Source organism: Tamandua tetradactyla, chromosome 13, assembly GCF_023851605.1.
Source record: "Tamandua tetradactyla isolate mTamTet1 chromosome 13, mTamTet1.pri, whole genome shotgun sequence".
Classification (NCBI taxonomy): Eukaryota; Metazoa; Chordata; class Mammalia; order Pilosa; family Myrmecophagidae; genus Tamandua; species Tamandua tetradactyla.
The window spans coordinates 65,466,929-65,485,990 of NC_135339.1; the positions used below are offsets into that span (position 1 = coordinate 65,466,929).

General features: G+C 45.2%; 1 protein-coding gene and 1 long non-coding RNA gene across 5 annotated transcripts in view; one reads left to right on the forward strand and one right to left on the reverse strand.

The window, feature by feature from the left end:
- Positions 1-15,008: 15,008 nt before the first annotated feature.
- Positions 15,009-15,993, reverse strand: LOC143653206 (uncharacterized). Its single transcript, XR_013161158.1, has 2 exons — positions 15,913-15,993; positions 15,009-15,271 (listed from the first exon to the last, which is right to left on the reverse strand). It is a non-coding gene; the product is annotated as an uncharacterized LOC143653206 (long non-coding RNA).
- Positions 15,994-16,089: 96 nt separating this feature from the next.
- NEURL1 (neuralized E3 ubiquitin protein ligase 1) overlaps positions 16,090-19,062 on the forward strand; it is a 63,767-nt gene continuing 60,794 nt past the window's right edge. For all 4 annotated transcript variants that reach the window (XM_077125928.1, XM_077125930.1, XM_077125927.1 and 1 more), the window contains exon 1: positions 16,090-16,740. Coding sequence is in view for 1 of the 4 variants with exons in the window: in XM_077125925.1 (XP_076982040.1) it covers positions 16,656-16,740 (85 nt within the window). In the remaining 3 variants the exon portion in view is untranslated. The remainder of the gene's footprint in view (positions 16,741-19,062) is intronic.

The following is a 19,062-nucleotide window of genomic DNA, read 5'->3' on the forward strand; positions in this document are numbered from 1 at the left end:
GACAGTGAATGCATTTCCTACTTCTCTCTCAGGGCAGGGAGGCGAGGCTTCCCTTGTGTTCAGCCGAACAGGGGTGCACTCTCGGACTCTGAGTGACCTGATCTCTGCTAGTCTGATGGCAGAGGCCTCAGTGGGATCCCTGGTGATTTCTGGCCTTTCTCTGGCAGACTTAAGTGGGCTCCACTTGGCTGCTTATACACAGCCACATGGTCCCAAAAGGACTAGGAAAAGGGTGAAAATAAAGGGGAAACTATTTAATAAGTGGCCCTGGACAACTGGTTAACCATGTGGGAAAAATTCAAACTGAATTCCTATCCTCATTCTTTATAACAAGATAAATTCCAGATGGCTCAAAGAGTTACACATACAAATTAAAATCATACAAATTATATAAGAAAATATAGGTGAATTTATTCATAATCAGAGTCCAGGGAAGGCTTTTGTGAGCAGAGCACAGAATTCAGCAGCTGTGAAGAAGAAGATGGATAAAGTGGGCCTCATAAAAATTAGAAACTGCTGTGGGAAAAATACCAATAAGCAAAATAAAATCAAACTGGAAAAAAGCATTCACAACACACATATTACGCAAATAGTCATTTTCCTTATTTTTCTGAGGGCTCATAATTAATAAAAAAAGATGAAAAATCCTACAGAAAGATGGGCAAAGGATGCAAATAGACTTTTCACAGAAAAGGAAAGCCAAAATCATACAAAGATGTTATTCCTCATTCATAATTAAATATGACTCTAAACAAGCAGGCACTTTTTAAAACCTAGCAAGTTGTTAGAAATTAAAAGATTATGTAGAGCTGTGTTCCAGTAGCCATGTTTCTTGAAGATGATTGTATAATGATATAGCTTTCACAATGTGACTGTGTGATTGTGAAAACCTTGTGTCTGATGCTCCTTTTATCTACCTTGTCAACAGACAAGTAGAACATATGGAATAAAAATAAATAATAGAGGGAACAAGTGTTAAAATAAATTTAGTTTGAAATGCTAGTGATCAATGAAAGGGAGGGGTAAGGGGTATGGTATGTATAAATTTTTTTTCTGTTTTCGTTTTATTTCTTTTTCTGAATAGATGCAAATGTTCCAAGAAATGATCATGATGATGAATATGCAACTATGTGATGATATTGTGAATTACTGATTATATATGTAGAACAGAATGATAAAAAAAGAAATTAAAAGATTGAGGATATCCCATTTCGGGGTATAAGTTTGAGATTTTTTTTTTTAAAAAGAATAATTCAGCAGAATCTCACCAGCGAGACTAGGAGAAGGATGGCTGACCCCTTTCCTGGGCTGGGGGAGCCCACTCAGGTGCAGAAACCTACCTCCCTAAACTATCATGATGAGGAAAGTGATGAAAGAACTGCCATATTTAATCAATTTTAAGTATCTTTTGATGAAAAGAAGTTACCAGCATCAATATACTAAACTTTATGAAACTCCTCTCGTTCGTATACTTGTCTAATTTCCAGCAATCTTGATTTCTGGTCAGTTCTTTTAAAAGTTTTATTTATAAAGCTTTATGTACAATAGGATTTGAAAAAGGCTTCAGTGTTTTCCAGTTTAATCCACGTTGGCCTTATTCAGAGAAGACGATTCCCCCCCTCCACCTCCTTGGAAGGACTGTCCTTTGAAAACCTCCTACATGAGATCCCTGAGCTTACTTTACGTCTCCTGACTGCTGGCTCCTTGAACGATCTTGGACTTCAGCTGTTGAAGATGACAGACTCGTGAACGACTCAGTGCAGCAGGCCAGTTGGAGTTGATGTAAGTGAGGCGTACACATCTCTGATGTTCAACCACTGAGATTCGGGTGTGTGCCTATTACAGCAGTGAGCTTCACACATGCTACTCTGTTTGACTAGCTCAGTGCATTTGAACCAGGACTCATGCTCTAAAAGTTCCTTTAAAAGGCAATTTGTGTTTCCAAGCATTTGTTTTCAGTCCCCCGTTCTTTCAGTTTTCAGTGGTTCAGTTTGTCTCATGCTTTTCCCAAATTACCACTAAGAGGGAGGGAGAACGATTTCTCCCACCAGAATCCTCTGTGACTTCCTGAACTTTTATTCAAAGTGATGATTTGTCTCAGAGTTCATGCTGGATTCTAGGAAGCCACTCCCAATGGAAATTGTCTTCCTTTCCCACTCTAGTCTCTCCCTCTGCTGGAGTAGGTGGGGAGCTGGGTGCAAGAGGGACTTTGGGCTCTCAGGGAATCATCGGGAGAAGGTTGACCTAAGCTCTATGTAGATGTCCCTGATCTCGCTGATCCTGGAAAGGCCAAGAAGCAACAGAATGGACAGGCTGAGTCTTTTCTGCTCCTGAAGCTGGAAAGGGAAGCATTATTCAGGGCCCTTGGCAAAAGACAGAAAAAAATCTTTTTTTTTTTTTTTTCACCTAGATCACATGGTGGCAGTGCTTGGTCTTCTAACACCTGTGAGACAATCCCCAACAGAGGAACACAAGGATAAGGGAGCTTAGAAAGGAAAATAATAGCCCTGTGCCAGTTTGAAAGTATTACATATCCCAGAAAAGCCATGTTTTAATCCTGACTCAGTCTTGTGGGGGCAGCATTTCTTTTAATCCCAATTCAAAATCATAGGGCAGAAACTTTTGATTAGATTATTTCAGCAGTGATGTGACATATTGAATTGAGGGTGTGACCTTTACTTAGAGATGTGACTCCATTCCAGGTGGGTCTTGATTAGTTTACTGGGATTTCTTGAAAAGAGGAAACATTTTGGAGAGTCAGAAACAAAACAAGCCTTAGAGCTGACAGAGGGAGCCATCAGAAACTTCAGAGCAGAGCTGACACAGATGCCGACACTTGGAGAACAAGAGACACAGATGTTTGGAGATACTTGGAGTCCAGCAGACGTGGCCGTGAGGTGTTAAGCAAGCCAGGACCTGGATGGATTCGAGGGAAGCCAAGAGATGAAAGCCAGCCCTGAAGAAGTAAAGTGAGGAACCCCTTCAGGAGCAAGAGGCTGAAAGCTGTGGAGCCCAGGAGCAGCTGCCAGCCACGTGACTACCCACCTGACAGAGGAGTTCCGGACCTGCCAGCCTTTCCTGAGGGAAGGTAACCTCTTGTTGGTGCCTTAATTTGAACCCTTTCACTTCCTTAGAACTGTAAACTTGTAACTTATTAACCCCCCCTTTAAAAAAGCCATTCCATTTCTAGCGTATTGCATTCTGATGACTTGCAAACTAAAACAAGCCCCCTAAGGAGCTTTGACTCAGAGAGAGGAAGAGTAGACACAAGAAACAGCTGTGGCAGGAGACAAAACAATTTGATTAATAATAATAATGAACACTAGAGCATGTAAGAAAGTTTAAATGTCACTCAAAAAGCTTTTCTGGAATGCAAAATTTGAATTTTTAATTCAATTGATCTAATTTAACTCAATTTTAACTATACATAATTATATATATTAAAAATATTTAATTTTATATACACACATATATAATCGGTAGATTAATTGAAAGAAAGGAGGATCACCATGGAGACCCAAATTAGCACCTGGGGAAATGAAAGGGAAGAAACATCTTGAAGCACAGGGCAAAATAGGAAGTGAGTGGAAAAGGATAAGCAGCATGAAAGGCAGGTCCTAAAACCCTGATATGTGAATAGCAGTAGCAGCAGAAAGAGAAAAAGGAACCAATGGGGGATGGGCAAGTTTTGTACTAATTACAGAAGAAAATTCCCCTAACTGAAGAAAACCTGAGACTGAATTTTTTTTTCTTTCATGAGACTGAATTTTTAAAAGCATTAACCAGGTTTTAGGCTGATTTGTTCAGGAAAACATATGCTTTGGAACATCCTAGTCAAATTACAGAACACTAAGGACAAAGAAAAAAAACATAAAAGCGACTTGGCAGAAAGAATTAGGAAGGAGTCAGCTTTTCCCTGGACTTCTCAATTGACACACACAGCTGATCATGTGAACCTCCTTGAAAATTCCTGCACTTGTTCTTGGTTGCTACTCTGTCTTGGTGTCCCTTCTTCATCAATTTTTAGCAGATCTTTATATATTCTTGATATAACTATACATATATCCTTTGACCCAGAATTTTTCCTTCTAGTAATCTAACCCATAGAAATAAAGCAACAGGATACAAAAAAAAAAAAAGGAAAAGAAAAATTCAGCAATACCAATGAAAAATGTAAATACATATACTCTTTGATCTAGTAATTGCATAATTCTGAATTTGCCCATGGATAAGAAGTAGCCAAGATAAACGAGCAAGGATATTCATTACAGCTGTGCTTGCCTTGGAAATAAAACCGGAAAAAAACTTAATTTCACCAACAGGGTACTGTTTAAATAAACATGGCACAGCCATAAAATGGGATCAATGTAACCATTAAAAAAATAAAGCAAATCTGTGTGCATTCATATGAAAATGCCTTTAATAGATTCTGATAAGCTTAAAAAGCACAATTTAGCATATTGTGCATAGTATAACCCCTTTTGTCTAAATAAAAAGACAAACATATAAAAAATTGATAGATACATATACTTTTTGACAAAAGGATACATAAGAAAATTGGACAGTTTTTACCATTGGGAGACTTTTACTTTTCATTTTATACCTTTCTGTGTTTTTGTCTTTTTGAGCGATGTGTATATATGACTTTTTAAAAAAATTAATTAATTTATTGATTAAAAAATGTAACAACAAACTAAAACATTAACATGTGATCATTCCGTTCTACATATATAATCAGTAATTTACAGTAACATCGCTTAGTTGTATATTCATCATTTCTTAGAACATTTGCATCAATTCAGAAAAAGAAATAAAAAGACAACAGGAAAAGAAATAAAATGAAAACAGAGAAAAAAAAGATTATACATACCATACCCCTTACCCCTCACTTTCATTGATCACTAGCATTTCAAACTAAATTTATTTTAACCTTTGTTCCCCCTATTGTTTATTTTTATTCCATATGTTCTACTAGTCTGTTGATAAGGTAGATAAAAGGAGCATCAGACACAAGCTTTTCACAATAACACAGTCACATTGTGACAGCTGTATCATTATTCAATCATCCTCAAGAAACATGGCTACTGGAACACAGCTCTACATTTTCAGGCAGTTCTTTCCAGCCTCTCCATTACATCTTGGATAATAAGGTGATATCTACTTAATGCATAAGAATAACCTCCAGGATAACCTCTCGACTCTGTTTGGAATCTCTCAGCCATTGACACTTTGTCTCATTTCACTCTTCCCCCTTTTGGTCAAGAAGGTTTTCTCAATCCCTTGATGCTGGGTCTCAGCTCATTCTAGAGTTTTTCTCAATCCCCTGATGCTGAGTCTCAGCTCATTCTAGGATTTCTGTCCCACGTTGCCAGGAAGGTCCACACCCCTGGGAGTCATGTCCCACATAGAGAGGGGGAGGGTGGTGAGTTTGCTTGTTGTGTTGGCTGGAGACAGAGGCCACATCCGAGCAACAAAAGAGGTTCTCTTGGGGGTGACTCTTAGGCTAATTTTAAGTAGGCTTAGCCTATCCCCTGTGGGGTTAAGTTTCATATGAACAAACCCCAAAACTAGGGGCTCAGCCTATAGCTTTGGTTGTCCACACTATATATGACTTTTATTTTAAAAGATCAACAAGTTATCTGGTTTTATGGATTTTTAAAATATGCTTCCATATATAAAGAAATGCTGTTTAAAAATAGGATTAAAATATTGTGGCTGATACAAAAAAAAATATTTTTTTCCACTTCTAACTTTCTCCCCACCTTAATATTTTGCCTTTTGCTCCACAGGGTACAGAACGTGGAACAATTTCCCTGGTTCACAACTTATTTCTAAATCCTTTTCTCAGAAGAAGAAACATATAATCCTGGATTTTATGATATAATTTCCCTCCTTTTTTTTTAAAAAAAAAAAACCGTGACTAATGAGCGATAAAAGTGAATTTTCTGATCAAGCTGAAACGAAGATGTTTCCAGACCGTGCAGAAGGGGCTGGTTTTCTGGCCTGAAGATCCTGCCAGGGGGTAGCACCGAGCACTACCCCCCAAACAGGTAGATGTGCTCCTTCTGGGCGGGGTGGACACAGCTGGATTTTCCGAATTCTTCTACTCTGTAAGCACACCAGCGTCCCAGTGACTTCAGGCCCCCCTTCCCCCTCGTCGTCTATGACACAAACTCACGAGACGCACCCGACTTCTGAGACGCCTGGTGTGTAGGGGGCGTGCCTGCGCAAGGGCTGGGCCTGGGGGCCCTGAGGCCGACCCGGCGCTCCCGGGCCGACGCTAGGCGGCGCCCCTGTGATTGACAGCACACCCCGCGGAGGCCCGGGCGCCGTGCTGGTGCTGCCCGCGCACAGGTGCTCCGTGCAGGGGGCCAGGCCCAGCCAGCGGGGCGCCTCAGGGCAAGCAGGAGCACTCCCAGGAGGATCGGGACCGGCTCAACTCTGGGGAGACCCCCTCCGTCCTGGGAGAGAGTCTCCACTGGTGGGGAAAGAACGGTTTCTCTGTCCGAGATCCAAGCTCAGGATGAAAGATGAGAAGGCGGTTCAGTGGCGCCAACCTGCCCTGAGGGTGCCACCTCAGTGGCTGAAGAGCAACGCGTTTCCTCAGTGACATCTTTTCTTTACAGCGAAGCAGCTAACCGGAGCTTTAAGCAGCGTTCCCGCAGGCAGGGGAGGTCTAACGGGGTTCTAGCGCTACCTAGTGGTGGCCGAAGGGAGACGCTGAGGGAGGCGCGGGAGGGACGCAGGCTTCCGTTTCTGCTGAGGAAACTCCCCACGAGGCGCCCTCACTGGGAGGAGGCCCGCCTGAGGGGCCGTTCGGTGCAGGTGGGAACCCGGAGAGCGCCCGGAGGCCCTCCTGGGGGAGGTGGGTAGGAGCGAGCGCGGCACCGCCAGCCGCCTCCCGGGCTCAGTCTGCTCCCCGTCCTGGGGCGGGCAGGAAGGGCATCTGAAGTGCGCTGGGGCAGCTGGCTTAAGGGAGACTGGCCACCCGACTCCTGTTTGTCTTTCAGCGTTTTGCCCTGAAGGAGTTTTACATTTTTATGTAGTCATTATTGATCGCACTTCTCCTCTGTGATTCTCTGGTCTCTAACATTCTTGGAAGGGCTTTCCTGGCAAGGAAAGGTCATTTAAAATGTCTCACGAAGGGAAAAAAAAAAGTCTCATGAAGGAAAATGGGGCGTGGGGGTGGGGGACGGCGTTACGACTATTTCGAGCACTTTCCTTTGATTTGTTTCGTTACTTTAAGTCTGTTTGGTGCTCAGTAGTGGCTGTGGACGTCACGGGGAGCTCAGCCAAAGCCCCTGTGAGGGTCTCTCGGGCAGGACGGGGCTGGTCCAGGAACTCAGTGAGGAGACCTCCTCTGCCACCAGCGTCTTCCTCAGCGTGGGGACTGGAAGGAATCCCTTCCGGGGGAGGAGCATGATATTGCAGGGACTGAGACTCAGACCACTGAGGACTGAACCACAGGGCTTCCCCCTCCAGCTCCAAGGCGAGTGTCTCAAACTTCCCTAAGCCTCCGGTTTCTCATTTGTAAAGTGGGGAGAGTAATAATCATTTCTTCCTCGAAGGGCTGTTGCCAGGTTTAAATGACCTAATACACAGGGAGTGCTTAGATGGAGGCCTGGCACCTATGATGAAGTGCTCCATAAACATCACTTGTCACTATAATCTGAGCAAGAAGCCTTAGGATGGGTCAAGGGGGGCTGGACTTCTCCAGTAGCTACACACATTTCCCAGATGGGGGCACGTGGTCCTCTTTCCAGCGTTGGGCAATTTCCTTTTTGCTTCTTGCAGGGACCTCCTCCCATCCTTTCAGGTGCAACCATGGGTGCTGGGCCTGAGTCTGGATTTCATCCCTCAGCACTCCAGGCCCATTGCTTAATACCTACAGGCTTTTCAAGGGCCTGCCTGATCTGGAAAAATATTACTGGCTCCAAATTATGAAAGAAAAACTTCAAAATCAAAATTAGTGTTTCAACACCTATAAAACTTAATGTTGTCTTGGAGACAGCTTCCTAAACTTTATACCCAAAGCAGAATCAACAAAAGAAAGAATAGATAAATGGGAACTCCTCAAAATCAAATGCTTCTGTGCCTCAAAAGACTGTCAAAAAGGTGCAGAGGCAGCCAACTCAATGGGAGAAAATATTTGGAAATCACATATTGGATAAAGGTTTATATACATAAAGAAACCATACAACTTAACAATAAAAGAACAAACAATCCAATTATAAAATGGGCTAAAGATATGAATAGACATTTTTCCAAAGAGCAAATACAGAGGGCTAAAAAGCACATGAAGAGATGCTCATTTTCATTAGCTATAAGGGAAATGCAGATCAAGGCTACAATGAGATACCACCTCACAACTAGAAGAAGGCTGCTATTAAACAAACAGGAAACTACAAGTGTTGGAGAGGATGTGGAGAAATTGGAACACTTATGCACTGCTGATGGGAATGTAAAATGGTACAGCCGCTATGGAAGACAGTTTGGCAGTTCCTTTGAAAACTAAATATCGAGTTGCCCTACAACCCAGTAATACCACTACTTGGCATATATCCAGAATAGCTTAAAGCAGTGACACAAACCGACATTTGCACACTGATGTTCATAGTGGCACTATTCACAATTGCCAAAAAATGGAAACAATCCAAGTGCCCATAACAGACGAGCAGATAAACAAAATGTGATATATACATATGATGGAATAATATGCAGCAATAAGACATAATGAGGTCCTGAATCATATGACAACATGGACGAATCTTGAGGATATAATGCTGAGTGAAATAAGCCAGACACAAAAGGATAAATACTGTATGGTTTTGCTATTATGATCTTGGTAAAGGTAAAACTCAGAGGCTTATAATATAGAATATAGGGGACCTAGAGATGCATAGAAGCTAAAGGTGGGTAAATTATTAGCTAATGAAGTTGAACTTACATGCAAGGAAATGGACAGAAGTGACGGCAGCTCATCTGTGGGTCTATAAGTAATATTGCCATATTGAAGGTGAACATGATTGAAAGGGGTTGTATAGAGCCACGATCCCACCAATTAACACTACAAATATAAGGTCTTGCATGAACTACTTCAAAGGTATGAATCTTGTACAAAGAGAAAATGATAGAGGAGTTTTGGGGAAAACTACTATTGCATGCTATGATCTATAGTTAACAGGAAGACATCAACAGTACCACAGCAATACCAGGGATAAATAATTGGGGTTGGGGGGAAGGACAACAGTTAAAGGGAGATTTGGATTTTCTGTTTGGTGTGGGTGTGTTTATCAGTTATTTTTCTCTTTGGAACAATGAAAGTTGTCTAAAATTGAAAGTGTTGATGTTTGTATAACGAAGTGAGGATAATGTGAGACATGAATTGTTGACTGTGGACATTTTACATCATGCCCAATGGAAGCCAGTGGCTGAAGGATACATTTACGTGAAGTAGAATTGTGAACTGTGGTGTATACATATGACGGAATATTGTGCAGCTACAGAAAGGAACAAAGTTGTGAGGTATGCAACAAAATGAATTAAATTTGGGGACATTAAGTGGTACAAAATAAGCCAGAAACAAAAGAACAAATATTGTATGGTCTCTTTTAGAAAATGGTTATAAGAAAATTGGAGCACAGATTGTAAGTTCTTGGAGTAGTCACATTTAGTCCAGAGCTGTAAATGTTACTTCTAGATTTTGAGATGCTGTGCTATATATGTATAACCTAATATCTCCCTGGAACTTTGGCTACCTGTGTGACACCTAAGACTCAGAATTGGATTTCTGCAGCTCTGAAAGTCCACATTACTACCTACAACAAATGGTAAACTAAAAAAGAGATCAGGCTTCAATTAGAGATAAAAATGAAATTGATTGGGTCAGGAAAATCAGAGTACAGGGGTAAGGATGACATTGTCAGTATTTTAGAACTCCACCTACTCTATGAGACCAAAGGAAGAGGGTTAAGTTGTCCAAAACCTAAATTTTCTGTAGTGCACATTCTAATTTATCTTGTCTGAGTTCATTTAAACAACCCAAACATATGAAGCCCAGAATGAGAATGAGGGTTTTTAATTCTGTATAGCTTGATGTAATACCTAGATACATCCCAGGGTATGTTGAGCAGTCCCTTGAGGGATGGGAGTGAAAATATGGAACTATTAAGCTTTACCACTGGGGAAATCCCTTATACTGTCTTAAACATTAGGGACTCCAAGTCAACAGGCCAAGCCTTGATGTTGAGGCTTGCTCTTGTGAAGCCTATTTCTATAGTGGAGAAGCTAAGCCTACCTGTAGTTATGCCTCAGAGATACTTCCAGAAAACCTCTTTTGTTGCTTAGATGTGGCTTCTCTCTAAGTCCAATTCTGCAAGTAAAATCAGTACCCTCCCCCTTACATGGGGCATGACATCTAGGAGTGAAAGTTACCCTTGCAATGTGGGATGAGCCTGGCCCTGGCACTGTGGGATTAATAATACCTTCCTGACCAAAAAGGGGAAAAGAAATGTAACAAAGGAAGGTAACAGTGGCTAAGAGAGTTCAAATAGAGTTGAAAGGCTATTCTGGAGGCTACTCTTATGCTAGCTTCAGCTAGATATTGCTACTATCATGGTTTGCCAAACCCCAACCAAAACCATTCCTGCCAACCCTAAAGAACACATAGAGCTTTTTCTGAGACTCTACAAAAGTTTCATGGACTAAGGTTACTTACCAGAAACCTACAACCTCCAGATGGGTTCCTAGGCCAGATAAGTCCTGAAATCCAGAGGGGTCAGCCTCTCCAAGAACATTAACTAATTCCATACCCCATCCCATATTATTGACACACCCTTCCAACATGAAAAAGTTAGAATAGACATAGTCCAAATATTCCCTAAAGATTGAGAGAAGGATCAAAGGAGAAGCAAGAGTTATAACAGAGAAGATAGGATTTAACAATCGAGTATGGCTGCTGAATCACTATATTGATATTTCTTTTAGTCTCCGCTGTTTTGGAGCAGCTAGAAGTAAAAACTTAAAATTATAGAACTGTAACCCATACCAAACTCCAAAATCTGTTCTATTACTACTTATTACAATGTACTTTGAAATTTATTACTTTTTTGAATATATATTTCACAATAAAAAATGTTTTAAAAAAACTTAATGCTGTGTCAACTCCATTAATTGTTGAATGCAGTGCTTCCAGAGAAGTAATTATGTTTGAAGAGAATCATAGATTTTTCTCACTTCACAAGATGTCCAGTATTTGCATAATTGTTTAGAAGTAAAACCAATTGACTACAGTGTAAACTATAATGAGTTTCTTGTATATAGTGGTACCAAAAGCAAAATTTATAAAACCCCTTTCAAAATGTTAAAGGCAAGAGAATTATGTTTAATGGGGAATGTGGTATATTTTAATATGTTTGGTCTGATGTGGGGTGGGGCTCCACGTAATTGTGTGGAGGTCTAAGAAGGTCTTACAATTGGTCCTGGACCTCCCAGAGGGCAAGTCTGTCTGTGGAGCAGAGGAAGGGGCTGAGGTCCCTCCTCCCTACCTTCCAGTGTGTGTCTAGCCCTGCTTGGGTTGCAGCCCATACTGGCCTGGTCCTGATGTGGTATCCAGTTTACCCAGGATAGTCTGCAGGTATTCTCTAAACATCATCCTCTCAACTAGAACACAAGTCTGTATGCGGTAATTTCTCAAGGTGTGGTCCATGATCCAAGGTATGTATCAGATTCTACTGAACGAGAATCTTTTGGGCAAGGCCTGTATTTTAACCCTCTCCATATGACTCTGGTCTAGTAGTTGGTCTAGAGCGTGTGTGTGTACCACAGGGGGAGAACAGGATGATCCATTTTTAAACCTCATTTGTCTTTTCAGTTCGTAACATACATAATATAGAGATTGTACATAAATATACATGTATTGGGGTGCATGCTTAAAATTTTATCATTTCTAGCAGTACATGATCAAAGAAGTTTGGAACCCAGAGCCAAATTTCCAGCTATGCAGATGACCTTTATTGACATCTATTATGTGCTCAGTCCTAAACTTAGATGGAAACTGCAACTGTAGTACAAAAAAAGCATGGGACAGACCCTCCCATGGTGCTGGTAAGGACACTGCACCTCACTTAGTGTTAGGCATACAGCTGTTGCTCAGTAAATGGTCAGTGGGGCAATACGTGAAGCCGAATTGAAACAAGGTAGTGAGGTGTCCATCCATGCTAAAGCAGGTAGCATAGACTCTTTTCCTATAGTACAGAGGGAAGGCGTGACCTCAGAAAACTTTGTGGAAAAGGTACTTCTGAGGTTCAAAGGAGGGAACTGATAATGTGGGCCAGTCTGGGAGAGGCTCTCTGGCTAGCTGTATTGATAGATTAATTCATCCATTTCTTTATTCATCAGTTCACTTAATAAGTATTTATTGAGTATCTACTATGTACCAGGCACTCAGGGGTCATCGCCTCCTCTCAGGTATCCATCCACCTCCTGTGCAGGTTTCCTGACAGCTTGAATTAATTATGGACCTTGAGAGAAGGGAAGAGTGCCCTGTATCCTGGCTGGGGATGATTGTGTCTGTTCCTTATTTCAAGATTTATCAACAGGGAAGGAGATGTTATGCCATTGATGAGGGTATCCTCAATTCAAGAGAGCCTGGCCTGGCCTGGCCTGGCCTGGCCTGGACAAACCCCCTTCTTGCTGGCCTGTTGAGGGACTGGTCCTGTGACTGGTTCTGGGCTCAGGGAAGGAAGAAAGGGGACTCTTCATCAAATATTTTATATTATCAACACAGGGACTCTTCAAGCCTTGAACTGTTCTGGGTGCTGTGAGCAGTGAGAAAAAAGGGGAAGAGATGGGTGAGCCAGGTAGGAAACAGGGCAAGGAAATAAAGAGCAGAGAGCCAGCACGGAGAGAAAGAGACAAGGGTGGGGAGCAGCAGAGAAGGAAGAGGCTGGAGAAGAGAGGAGAAAGATGAAGGATGGAGGGAAGGAAGGTAGGAAGAACGGGGGAGAGGGAGAGAGAGGAGTGAGCCAGAAAGGAGAGAAATAGAGAGAGAAAGAAGGGGAGGGAGGGTGGGTGCTGGATCCCTTCCTGGGTCCTTCCTCACAGCGCCTACAAATGCACACATGAGGACACGTGAATATGCACACATTGACACCCACGTCCTCAGGCACCACCCTCAGAAGCCACACTGCTGGGGGTGGTGGGGAGTGGGCAGGGTTGCTACGGTGACCGGGGCTGGAGCACCACCTTGTGGTATTAATAGCTTTCATTGAAGCCACTAAAATGGTGACTTCATCCAGCCCCTGTCTCCCTAGCAAGCTTCTTCTCCCTCCTCCCTTCCAGGATGAGGCTGGGAAGGGCCCTTAGGACCACATGGATCATCTCTCTGCCTCCTGGCAGCTGCCTGGTGAGGGATGGGTTGAAGACCTCTAGGGCTTGGCTTAACTATCAGGGGAAAGAGGATGTTGAAGTTCCTTGATACTCTGGCCTAGGTCTAATCATAGCCCTGGCAGGAAAGGGTCTTTGAAGCATATGACTCCTTGGAGGGGTCACTATTAGGAGTCATTATCTCTGGATCCCATTCAGCACTTCCACCTCCTCCAGGACCCTTCCTGCCCACAGATTTGCACTCAGTTGGAACTTAACAGTGGTGAGCCAGTGCCCCCTCTCCCAGGGCAAAGCTCCCCACCCTCCCTGGACCTCCCTCTGCTAATAAGGGTGGGGACTAGAGTAAGGCAAGAGATGTGGCCAAGGGCACAAAATTTAAGGAGGCATGCACAGGGGCTGGTGCAAGCACAGGGTCTGTACTTGTAAGACTCTGAGAATGAGTACTTCCTTAAATTTTGGGCCAAGGATGCCTCACTTGCCTCACCCTAATTAGGATCACTTGCTACTCCTGGGGCAGGGGGAGTGTCTGTTCTACCTCAATTCCCTGCCTTTATTCCTGACACTACCACCTTCCTTTGGTGCTACCCGGGCTCAGGCTGCCCTGTTTCCTCTGCAGAGTCCTGTAGGCTGCCTCGGGACTCCTCCAGCCCTTGCTTTCCTCCTTCCCTGCAAACTTCTCCATCTCTCCCCTGCTTTGTCCCAGGTTTGGACCATGTGGGACCTGTGACATCCCTGCTGTCCTCTAACTTTGGTGCCCCACCCCACCCCACCCCCTGCCCGTGCCCCAGCTCCTCTTCCCTGGGTACAGAGAGGGGTGGGACTATTCTGGGAAGGGCTTCCAGCCTTTCCCAGCCACTGTCTGCAAATCCTAACCAAGGGCTTTGCACTTCACACACACCCAAGGATAATTAGTCTCATCGAGTAATTATCTGGCCCTCAGATTTTTTCTGATTGGTAAAAGGTGGATCCCAGCGGCAGCTCATGGTGGCCTCATTCTGACACGTTTCAGGGGTGTACAAGTGTGTGTGCATGTGTAAAGTGTGTGCTTATGTAGAACTGTCTGTAGGAGATAGTGTAGAGCTGTGTGTGCAAATGTGAGAGTGTGCTGCCATTCAGAGTCCATGGATTTCTCACACATGAGTCACTGGTTGGGAGGGAGCCTTGGGAGGATACTGTCCCAAAAATAAGAGAACACTCCCTGACCTGCCCTGTCCACTCTGCAGCTGGCAGGGCATGTGACTCTGGGCATCTAAGAGTCTGGAGGCCATGGTGGGGGCTGTTCTTCCCTCCATGGCAAGTGAGAGTGGCTGTCACAGATATTTCTGGAGTTCCAGGCATTTAATGCCTAAAATGGGGGTGGGTGGGGGTGGGGGAATAGAAAGCAGCTCAGAAGGCTCCACATCCAAGAATCTCAGTGGACTCCTGCTGGTGGCAGGAGATTCATCCATTCCACAGTGTTTATTAAGAAGTTGTTATGTACTGGGCAATCTTCTGGGGTCTGAGGACCCCAAGGTGACCATGGCTACTTTCTAGTGGAGGAAGCAGAACATTAACAAGAGGGAAAGCTACTTTCAAACTAATTCCATATAAAAACTATGAAGGAAATAAAATATGACATGGAATTGACTGTCAGTGTGTGTGGTTCTTTAGTTGGAGTAGTCATGGAATGTCAGGAAATGACACGTGCACTGTGCTTGAATAATGAGGAGCCCAGCATATGGAGACTTGGGGAAGAGCTTTCCTTGAAAGAAGGGATGAGTTGGTCCTTTCCAGGAGTCCATGTCCTAGCTGACCCTGGGTCAGAAGAGCTGAAGCCAGTTCAGGGAACTGGAGGGATAGGAAGGCTGAATCTCTGTCTGGCAGGAACTTGGCATAGCTTCTACCCCTGAAAGACAAGGAGAAGGCAATGCTCCAGGTCCAGGTAGGAAGCAAATGACTTCCTTTTCCTTTTCTGCAGGTTTCCTAGTAGCAGTGCTGGTCCCCAGCTGGTTACACTGACGGAAGTCATGTGAACTTACTGAAGCCCACTTCCTTCAGTAGCCTCCTTTAACTGCTTCAGGCCCGCCTCCAGCACAGTTGTCAGAACTACTCAGTACAGAGTTGATGGTTCTCTGATGGTTTTGTATTTGAGATCTGTTCCCCCAGCTTCCTAGCGACCCAGGCTTCTAGGTCTGTCTGCATCCAAAAGGTCCTGTTGCTGTTTGTCCAGTAATCGGACATCCTGGGGTTCTTGTTCTGAGCTCCCTGCCCCAGTGCCCCAGATCTGACAGAGCTAAGCGTCAAGTGCTGGGACTTCTAATCTCAATTCATTTATTCGCTCTTTTAAAAACATTTCTTGAGCCTTGACCATGCGCCAGGCCCTGTACTTGGAGCTAGGAAAATAGGTTTAAATTAGACCCACTCGGTCAGCCCCGGGCCCCTGGGAGCTCAACGTTCTCACCACACTGTTCTGGTTTCAAGAACAAGTTCCACCATCCTGAGGACCCCCACCTCCCGCCTCACATCCTACCCCCCTCGCCCCGGTGCCGCGGAGAAGCTGTGGCCGCCGGGAACGCCGAGCGTCGGGGACCACATCTGGCCCGGGCGGAAGCGCGCGTGTCACTAAGCCGCTCATTCACCCGCGCAGCTGTCACCATAACAACGGGAGCGAGGGAACCCCGGCGACGGGCGCGGGCGGGACGGGGGCGGCGGCCGCGGGAGAAACCCGGCGAGGGCAGGGCCGGGGGCCGCGGGAGACCCACCGCCGCCGGAGGACCCAGCACTCCCGGCGCTCCACCGCGCCTCCATGCCTACCGGCCCGCGGCAGGGGACCGCGTACTTCGCCGCAGCGGCCGTCCCCGCGGGCGGGGAACGAGCCTGCAGCCAAACCGCCGAGCCGCCGGGCAGGCCGAGCTGCTGAGCGCCCGCGCGGGGGGCCCTGACTCTATGGCCCGGGGGGAGCGCGCCGGAGCCACCGCGCTGCCCACCGCCAGAACAGACCCGAGCGTCAGCGGGAGGAAGACGGAAGCCCGGGACGCCACTGGCCCCGGCTCAGGGGTCAGCCAGCGGCACCCACCGCGGGGAATGGGAGGCAGGTAGCCGAGCACTGAGAAGCTCCGAGACAGGGAGGAGAGGAGCGGCCTGCCAGCCCGCCCCCGGCCGCAGCCCCATCAGGGCCCACCCCCGGCGGCGCGCCCCCGCGCGCGCACACACTTGCACACGTTACCTCCTCTCCTGCCCAGCCTCGCCTGCCCCCTGCGAGTGAAGAACCCGCCCTGGGGCCGGATGCCATGGGTAACAACTTCTCCAGTATCCCCTCTCTGCCCCGAGGAAACGCGAGCCGGGTGTCGCGGGGCCACCCCCAGAACCTCAAAGGTAAGTAAGACTCCGCCGAGGGTGGGGCGCCGCTGGAGGACTGGGGCGCGGGTGGAGGGGGTGGGAGGTGGAGAGCTGTGGCAGGAGAGGACCGGCAGGTGCCACCTGTTGTGTGTATCTGGAGACAGGAGATGTACATCTGGTCATGGAAGAGAGAAGGGGCTGTGGGGCTGGGGATGGTGGTGAGGATCCGGGAGGATGATGCTCTGTGGGCCTGCGCAGCTGTCCCCATCAGCACTGGGACGTCATTGGAGTCCCCTCAGGCCGTGATGTGCGAGGCGAGTGTGCAGGGTTGGGAAAAGAACAATTGCTGGGTGGAGGGGGCCAGGTGGCAAGACGCTTAGGCCAGCCAGCTGTGCTTCTCATGGGGAGCCACCACGGTGTCTTATTCACATGACCAAGCTGAGAACACTAGTTGCATTTCCAATTGAAAGGGCTTAAAAATCCAGGGCTGATTTACAGCGGCCTGGAAGGGGCCAGAGTTGATGGCCCCTGGGGTTCCTGCAGCTGTTGATGTTTTGCATCAACTGAATCTGCTTGGTTTTGGGTTGCTCCAGAGGCCAGATGTCAAAATCCTTGAAAGAAGGGGCTGGGGTCTTGAAAAGAGACATTTCCCAGGAAGGTCTCCATCCTCTAAGCCCTACCCACTCACCCAGCACCCTCTGGGGGCCCGAGGCCCAGCCCCACTACCTTGCATCTTCCAACATTATCTCTGACCTTTGGAAGGTACTGTGGCTCCTCCCAGACCCTCGGACCCCGCTAATTCCCTTCAGGAAGCTGTTTTGCCAAGACCTCCAGAACAAGTGACACTTTGTCCTGGGCGTTCTGGATAAGAGGATCACATAGATCATCTCAGAGCCAAGAAGGGAAGCTCTTGGGGTTTAGCAAAGAGACACCTCCTTCCTCAGCCCTCAGGTTATGAGAAGGATCATAGCAGTGTGTTTGATACAAAGCATGAAGTTTACAAAGAACTTTTTCACATGACTACCAAAACTGTTCTGGGTAGCCAAGTGAGGAGAGCTAATCATACCCATTTTGCAATTTAGGAGAACCAAGGCTTGGCTCAGGTTCAAAGCCAGTGAGAGGCAGAGCTAGGCCGTAGACCCTTATTTTCTGACTTGGAATTCTGTCTACTCTTTCATTGGACTGTTTACCCTATAAGGCCTGGGGGAGAGGAGGAAAAATGGGACCCCTTCCCTGCACTCAACTGCAACTCTTTCAGAACTTTACCTCTTGTTCATCTCATGGAAATCAGTGGGTTTGTTATTTTTTCTGGAAATTAGTATGGTGGTACATATCAAGACCTTTTTAAAATATCATATTTGTAACTCCACTTAGAGGAGTTGATCCTGAAGAAATGGAAATGCAAGCAAATGCTGATGCCCTAGTCTGGGATATTCATTACGGTTAATTATACTAAGAAAACAACCCGAAAGCCCGGTAATATGGAATATTCTTTCAGCGGTAATGAGATTACCGCCGAGTGTATTTGATACAAAGCATGAAGTTTACAAAGAACCTTTTCACATGACTACCAAAGCCATTCTGGGTAGCCAGCAGAGGAGAGCTAATCATACCTGTGATTAGCTCAGTGGAATATTATGCAGTGATTAAAATGATGTTTTTTTAGAACGTTTAATGACTAGGAAAGTGCTCACAGAATAATGACTGTGAAAGAAGCAGGATACAAAAATCATATAGATTGTATGATCCCAATTTTGTGAAAAAGAAAGGATGTGAAGAAAAAGAAAAAAAAAAAAAGGAAAAAAAATAACCCAAACCCAAAACCCAAAAAGAAAGTTTTTTTGGGGTGATGTTACATTGTTTTTTCCTGGATAATGGGCACATGTGAGATTTTCCTCTTTTTAATATTTTGTTTGCCCTTTTCTAAAACTTCTGCAAGAAGCAAGTTTATTAATCAAGGTTCTTCAGGAATTTTATAGGATTTGGCTCACGTGACTCTGGGGATGGGCAAGTCTGAACTCTGCAGTGCAGGTCACAAGTTAGGAACTCTGGTGAAGGTTTTGATGAATTCCCTTAGGAGAAGCTGACTGGCTGAAGTAGTGGTAGAAATTCTTTCTGACTGCTGAAGTAATTAGTTCTCTGTTAAAGGCTTTCAGCTGATTGCATAAGAGAAGTCTCATTGCTGAAGGCAAGCTCCTCAGTTGATAGATGCTAGCAACTTACTGAAGATTTAAATTTACGAAATATCTTCCCAGTAGCAATAAAGCCAGTGCTTGCTTAACCAAACTATTGGACACCATAATCTAGCCAAGTTGACAAATGAATTTATCGATCACAGCAAGTTTTATTTTTTATCAT